This window comes from Nannobrachium achirus, assembly GCF_963921795.1.
Source record: "Nannobrachium achirus genome assembly, chromosome: 4".
Lineage (NCBI taxonomy): Eukaryota > Metazoa > Chordata > Actinopteri > Myctophiformes > Myctophidae > Nannobrachium > Nannobrachium achirus.
Window position 1 is genome coordinate 49,157,291 of NC_137813.1, and position 8,124 is coordinate 49,165,414.

Below are 8,124 nucleotides of genomic sequence, written 5' to 3' on the forward strand. Positions count from 1 at the left end.
CAGTTGAAAAGTTTAAATAATTCAGTTCATTTGAGAAGTTAAAGAAAATGTCTTTGCTGAGCTAAAGAAGGGGAGGTGTAGCAGTAGTGCATTTGCCTACATCTCCCAGGATGCTTTGGGGCGGGGGTTACTTCCTGAAAGACTAGTAAACAGTACAGTTGCACGTTACTTCACTGTGTCCTGTGTCTATCATTATACAGGTGATGGCGGCCGTGGCGGCTGCCAGCCTGGTGCCGGGAGAGGAGGAGGAGGTGGCAGAGCAGGGGCCTGGCGAGGAGGAGGAAGCGCTGATCTGCCCCCCTGCGGAGAGCCCCGTGTGCGAGACCACCTCCTGTCCGCTCGCCCTCTCTGCAGACGAGCCTGAGCGGCCCGCGCCGGTCATCACCTTGGAGGACGAGCGGGAGGAGGAGGAGGAGGAGGCGGCCGTGGGGGAGAGTGGGAGTCCGGTGGAAGAGGCGGAAGAGCAGACCGACCTGGAGGTAGGGCTGTCACAATTATTACATAATCGTCTAAATCGCAATTATTTTGTCATAATCGTGAATGTTGAAAAATGTTCATACATTTTCAGAAATAGACGATCTATAGCCAATCTACAAGATCGTCTATTTCCACTTTCAAAGTTAAAAAATAACTTTGATAGTGGAAATAGACGATCTTGTAGATCGGCTATAGATCTACTATTTCTGAAAATGTATGAACATTTTTCAACATTCACGAAGGGATACTGTCACCTAAAGGGGTTGAGGGGCAGATTACACTGTGACATGAGCTTCTCTGAAAACGGTCTGAAACAGTCTGAAGCTCACAGTGTAATCTGCCCCTCGCCCCCAACAACAGCTGGCCAGTACAGTAAGTAGTCATACAGTCAGGCTATACAGACAATTAATTTGATTGGCTTAAAATTGCGCATCCCCACAATGACATCATAAAAATATTAACTTGTCTTTTAAGATGATTCTTAAAGTGACAGTAACCCTTTAGGTGACAGGCCCCCTTTAAGTAGTACGTTGTCAAATATGTCAGTAATGTATTTGTATATTTAGGTTATGTGTCATATCTGCCATGTGCAACTTCAAAGCCTAAAAGCCAAACAGAAATGTAACTGTCAACGACAAAAACACAATTAAATTGTTAATCGCAATTATTTGATCGTCGTGTAAAATGTCATAATCTTGACAGCCCTACCCGGAGGTCAAGGTGACCGGAGAGCGGGAGCCGGACGCGGCCACCACCGTCATCGAGCTGGACCCCGCGTCTCCCTCGGCCGCCCAGCCGCCTTCGCCCGCGGAGGACGTCCAGCTGCTCCAGGAGCCGTCGGAGAAGACCTCAGACGACGCCTCGGTGGAGATGGTGTGCCTTTCTCCTACCTCCCCATCCCCTTCCCCTCCCCCTCCCCCTCCCCCTGCCCAGACCACCACCACCAAGCCCCCCGTGCCCTGCTACTGGAGCCTGGAGCTGCTGATCGCCGCCGCCTTCTGCACGGACGTGCCCCCGTTCCCCCTGTTCCCCTTCAGCGCCCCCTCGCCGGCCGCCCGCGCCCAGCCGCCGCCGCACCACGGCATCCAGCTGCTGAGCGAGCTGGCCGACCTGGAGCTGCAGCAGAACAAGCGCGCCAGCGGGGAAAGCCCAGGTGAGAGAGAGACCCCACCCCACCTGCATGTCACACTCACATCACCGGGGATGGAGGAACTATACTGATGTGTTACTTAAGTAAAAGTAGCAATAACGCAATGTAGAAATACCCTGTGTTCCCACGTTTTACTCGAGCAAAAGTACAAAGTATTGGCATCAACATTTAATTAAAGAACCACAAGTAAAAGTTCCCCAATATATTTCAATAATGTGTAAAATGACGAATAAATAGCAGGTCTAAAAGCTCACAAAGCACTACACTCTGCGACGTTTGAGCCTGTTTTCGAATAGCTTACAGAATGTTTAATATAATAATACAAATCTTAAATCTCAAAACGTAATGTAAAGTAAATTTATAACGTTTTCAAATAATTAAATCAAGTCAAAAGTGCAATATTTGCACCAGAGATTTAACGGCGTTGAACGATAAATTATCGAAAAATAGAAACACTCAACACTAAAGTAAAAGTACCTTAAAATCGACAAACTTAATTACATCCACTGCCCCCCCCCCCCCCCCCCACCACACACACACTCCCATCACATCATTGTGTTAACAGGCTGCTCAGAAAGGGAGAAGGAAGCGCTCTCTGTATATCAGCTGGAATGCGCTTCTTCCTTCTCCTAATAGTTTATCGTCACTGTCGGGCAGAAACCTCGTATCTCCAAGTATAAAATTTGTACGTTTTCTTCGCAAAGTAAAGCCCTGCTTCATGATACAAGGCCGTCGCACTAAAGTAGTGAAAACAGCAGATCTACAAGCACACAACGCCTCGCGGTGCGAGGCGTTGTGTGCTTGTAGATCGGCTGTTTCCACTAATTTAAATCATTTTTAAAACGATGAATACAAAACAAACAGTTTTGGACGTACAAGGTTTCCACCCGACAACGACGTTATATCCTCCTCTTTGGTCCTGGTCCACTGAGACCGGCTCCCACTCCGCCCCGAGGCCAGGCCTCTCTCTCTCTCTCTCTCTCTCTCTCTCTCTCTCTCTCTCTCTCTCTCTCTCTCTCTCTCTCTCTCTCCCCCGCATGGTCCTCTCTTCCTGCCTGTCTCTCAGGAGCTCTCTGGTGGATCGTAATAAACGCCTCCCCAGAGGAGCTCGCCTTGCTCGCCCGCCTTGCCGTTTTCCTTTCCTTTTTGGCGCGTTAAAGGCACTTGTACTTGCTAAAAGGCGGCTCTAACGACGGGAGCGGCCTCGGGAGAGAAGGGAACGAGGCAGAGGGACAGGGGGGCTAAACTGCTAGCAAGGGTTGCATCTCTCCCTTTACTCCCACCCCGTTCTCTGTTTTCTCTCCCTCCCACCTTTCCTCTGGGAGCCGTCTTTCTGTCTCTCTACCCCGTGCTGCCGTTTGATCCGTGCACCCGCGGGTGCGCGCACACACGCACGCACACGCAGAGAGAGAGAGAGAGTCCCACACACACTTTTTACAAAGCAGGGAAAAAAGAACAGTTTGTCCCCCCTCCCCCCCTTGTCGCCCGAACACAAAGTGTTACTGAAAGTTAGCGTGTAATCACAAAAGCAGTCGATGTTTTCATCACCCTGGAGCATTGCCTGGCTAATTAGACCCCATTGTTTGAGAGTGGCTTTAAAAGCTTCCTTGTTTTTCAAAGCGTCATGTGTTCTTTTAGTTTGGGATTTTTTTTTGTTTTTGTTTTGTTTTGTTTGAGTTTTTTTTCATTCGCGCGAAAAGGATGTTTTGTGTTTACAGCGGCATCCTAATGCCTTTAACTGCTCCCAGAAGAGGTTTCTATAAAAAGGGGGGCAGCTAGCATCGACTGATTTTCGGAGACTGTTGTTGTCTTTGTCGCGATGCGGTGCTGTTCTGGGAGAGGGGGGTGGAGTCGCCACAATAACGCGTGCTAGAATGACAGAGACAGAGTTGTCTGCATTTCTTTAAATTAAAAAATATATATATATAATTATTTGTTGGATAACTTGCACCAGTAATTCTCAACCTTTTTAATAATTTCAAGGACCCTCAGTTTGATATGTGTTAATTAGACTACTGAACCTCATTTGACCACAATCTACTCTATAAAATCCTTAGTGTTAATTATTTTGTTAACCCATTTAGAACGGGTACACATTTTGTGTATCATTATTTTATGCTTTAACTATTGAAAAATAACAGATATACAAGCTCACAGCGCGGCACCGAGTGCCGCGCTGCGAGCTCGTAGATCTGCTATTTTTGAAAAGTCGTGAACATTAGAATTTTGACCCGATTCTATAAGTGTCTTTTGAATCCTTCTAATTCTAGGCCTAAATGGGTTAAATATCTCTGATAGATATATTCTGATAGTAATCACTGATATGCTTTAGAGCAGGGGTAGGCAATCACCCCTTTTTTTCCATGGGGCCACATGATCAACAATATTGTGGAGGGCCGGGCCAAAAGGCAGTGCTCCCCGCAAACTAAACACACGGCTTTACCTCCGACTTCAGTAAATAAATACTTAGCAGTCCATTTTTTTGTTGAAAACCCGGCATTCGGCATCGACTTTTCTTTTTTTTTGCCACTTTAGCCGTTTTTGATGGGTAAGGTAAGGCAGGTCGTCTCGACGTCGTGTGACCAGTCTGACCACCTGCTTGTTATTGAGACAATGATCCAATGATCACACGTCACACGTGCTGATGTACGCATTGCGTCCATATGTATGTGAATAAAAAACGTAAAAATAAAAGACGTAAAAATAAAATAAAAGAATAAAATGGAAATCCGTTCAGGCATTCATGAACTAGCAGCCATTATGTTTTCCTAAAATGTAAACACAGATGGATGCCATGTTTGAAAGATGGGGTTGCTATGGGGGTTAAACGTGATTGCTATCATGCCTACTGCATTTTTTTTTTTCTTTTCCAAAAACGGGAACTTCTCTGGACTATCGGGCCTGGCAGGTAGAGACATTAAAATATTCTCGGGACTATCGGGCCTAGCACGGAATGAGTTAACCGCCCCCAGGCCCAGGCCTCGCAATGCCCATGTCTGCTGTAGAGTGTTTGTTGAGTTGCGCGGGTATCTTTCTGGTCACTATACCAAGGCAATATAATCAAATCAGGAGAGAGAACTCATACAAGATACCGTAAACAAGTGAATTAGAAAGTGATGACACCAAAAGATTAACAGCGAACGTCGGAAGTGGCACACTATAAATCTTAAGCTGATAAATGTGCTCTCTTTCTTGTCCTGCTTGGATGAAACTGGTGTCCCAGCTGAAGATTCAAGTACAGTTCAAGTGCAAGTGTTCAAGTGTAAAAGTTTATAACTATAACGTTTTTTACCTCAAACCACAAAATAGCTGGGGACCCCCTGGAAAACCCCCCCTCAAAGGGGGGGTCCCCCGACTAGTATCTAACACATAGCGGCCTCTAACTAGGCTTCATCCCCTAGGTATCCAGACTCTGGGTCTGTCCATTGGTGACAGATAGAATCCAGTCGGTGCCACAGGCAGCGAGGAGTGGATAGGAAAAAGCCTGGCCCAGATGGCCACTGACAGAACAGCATCTGTTTATTCCACATTGACATGACCTCTGAAAGGATACGCTACTGCGCCCCTCATGCTCGCTTAAGCCATTTAGGGCCGCGAATCATTGAATGCTTTATAACCATTGAAAAATTGCAGATATACAAGTTCGCAGCGCGGCACTCTTGTAGATCTGCTATTTTTTGAAAAAGTCGTGAAAATGTGTGCAAATCTTTGAATGTACTAATTTTTAAAGTGAACATTTGTAACTCATATATTTGCTTCTGGGGGGTCCCTGGAACTAAATATTTTGAGATGGGGGTCTGTGGCCAAATACTATCATTTTGGGGGTCCTTGACATGAAAGAGTTTGAGCACCACTGACGTAGAAACATGTGTTTTTCAAAAAACCTTAGAAGGATTTAGAAGACACTTATAGAATCGTGTCAAAATCGTGTCAAAATTTGAATTTTCACGATTTTTCAAAAATAGCAGATCTACACTCGGTGCTGCGCTGTGAGCTTGTATATCTGCTATTTTTCAATTGTTAAAGCATAAAATAATGATAAGCGTACCAGGTCTAAATTGCTTAATCTGTGTGCTCTCTCTCCCTCGCCCGATCATTTGCAACAGCGGGATAAGTCACACGATAGAAGGTAACGCTGGTAACAATGTAACGCCGAGCCGCCGCTGCATGCGCGCGCACGTTTCACGCCGAAATGTGCGGACAAATCACTCATCTCTCTTTCTTCCCCGTGAAGTCGCTTTGACACGTTTTTTTCTTTCTTCCCCCTTAAGGATGAAAGTTGTGCACAGCAGCACACCCAGACAAATGGATGCTTGTACACACATGCAGACCCGTGCACACATTACGACGTGTGACCAATTTTCGATTTTGCACAGTGAAATCACCCTTACGAGTCGATTTTTACACATTCAGAGTTGCATTAACACCCGGGACTTTGCTGTGTGCGTGTGTGTGTGCGTGTGTGTGTGTGTGTGCGTGTGCGTGTGTGTGTGTGTGTGTGTGTGTGTGTGTGCGTGTGCGTGTGTGTGTGTGTGTGTGTGTGTGCGTGTGCGTGTGTGTGTGTGTCTGTGTGTCTGTGTGTCTGTGTCTGTGTGTGTGTACGCGCTTTGTTCCCCCATAGAAGAGGAGTTGCTGATTTTTGACCTCCAGAGCCTGGCGACCCTGGCAGCTGCCCGCGCCCTAGAGATGGGCTCCCAGGAGGGGGGCGGTTCGAGCGCGGGGCGGCACTGCCCGGCCCGGCGGACCCTCAACCTCCGCAGGAAATGCAACTGGACGCCACGCAATGAACCAGTAAGACCACTATGACGGTACAGCATACATGGGCAACTGGCGGCCCTGGGGGGCCACATGCGGCCCCCACATTCACTTAAAGGAGTAGTTCACCCCCAAAATGACTTATTTTCTATCGATTACTCACCCTATGGAGACTCGAGTTCAATACTATCTTTTAGTTTTAGTCGCATTTCTAAGCCTATAATTCCATTATAATAAATGTACACCCACTGATTCCGGATGGAGGCCCAAATGCATTGGGGTCTCCATCCGGAATCAATGGGCCTACAAAGAGTCTCCTCAAGTTCTTGTCTTCGGAATGCGACAAAAACTAAAAAATATTATTGAACTCAAGTCTCCATGGGGTGAGTAATCGATAGAAAGAAAGTCATTTTAGGGGTGAACAAAGGGTCCTTGACAAAGTTTGAGAACCACTCGTTGTTGTCGGGTGGAAACCTTGTATGTCCAAAACCGTTTGTTTGTATTTATCGTTTGAAAAATGATTTAAACTAGTGAAAATAGCTGATCGCGAGGCGTTGTGTGCTTGTAGATCGGCTATTTTCACTAGTCTGGCCAGGGGGAGGCATTGTAGAGACCAGGATTACTGCATGTTTTTGTGAGGGTATCTACCCTAGGAGATACGGGGAGAACATGCAAACTCGAGTAGAGTAGGTTTAACACCTACACGTTGTGTCCCTCAGGCGTGCCCGGCCAAAGGCGGCATGGAGACCATGGACGGCCCCGAGCTGGAGATGCGTGTCAAACTGGCCGAGCTGCAGCGACGCTACAAAGAGAAACAGAGGGAACTGGCCAAGCTCCAGAGGAAGCACGACCACCAGTGAGTAATAATATGGGCCTGTGCATCCTCCCCTACCTCTGCTCTCACTTCCCAGACCTCCACCACATGACCGTTTGACCTGCATTCATGCATTTGTAAAGCGCAGAGAGAAAAAAAAAACTCCCATAGACACACTTCCTTCCAAGTTCTCCAAGGATTCCTTTCTTTATTCCGCGACCAAATGGTCCCCGACCATTTGTTGTTCACGTAATTGTTGCTGTCGGATAGAAACCTTGTATATCCAAAACTTTGAAAGCGGATTTAGCCACAAAATCTTGTTTGTACTTTTCTTTTTTTAAACTTACCCGTAATTGCCGGACTATAACCTGCGGCTTCTTCCCCATGTTTTGAACCCTGTGGCTTATAGGCCAGTCAATCTAAGCTAAAAAGGGGCATGACCCAAACTTGAACCCCCTGTATTTACCTTGATCCACTAAGAATATTTTAGAAGATTTTTAACATGTGTTTCGGATGACCCTAAGGATCATAAAAAACCTTGAACCATTACTATTGCAATTTATTTTAGGTCAAACCTCAGATTGACTGGACTATTATACAACGGTACAGCTTATACAGTATATAGATTTTTACAGCTGGGGCGCTCTAGCAGGAAGCAGGAAGGACACCTGCGGCTTATAGTCAGGTCCGGCCTATATATGTTTTTTGTTCTAAACTTAGCTGGTGCGCCTTATATCCAGGTGCAGCTTATAGTCCAGCAATTACGGTAAATGTTATTTGCAGTTTTTATCACATGTATAAAACACTCCCAGGGTCAACATCATTACAACAGTTGAAATATCACATTTTAGTCCATTTCAAATGTCCGTGGTGTCATTTTGTTGGGTTCCATGTTCAGTCCATTTCTCCCATTTCTCAAGTTTGTGTG

General features: G+C 46.2%; 1 protein-coding gene across 1 annotated transcript in view; it reads left to right on the top strand.

Moving 5' to 3' along the window:
- Nucleotides 1–8,124, top strand: part of bahcc1a (BAH domain and coiled-coil containing 1a) — a gene marked incomplete at both ends in the record, with an annotated part of 170,256 nt that overhangs the window by 104,263 nt on the left and 57,869 nt on the right. The window contains 4 exon segments of the mRNA XM_080723352.1: nt 227–479; nt 1,192–1,630; nt 6,249–6,418; nt 7,102–7,238. Coding sequence (XP_080579478.1) covers nt 227–479; nt 1,192–1,630; nt 6,249–6,418; nt 7,102–7,238 — 999 coding nt within the window.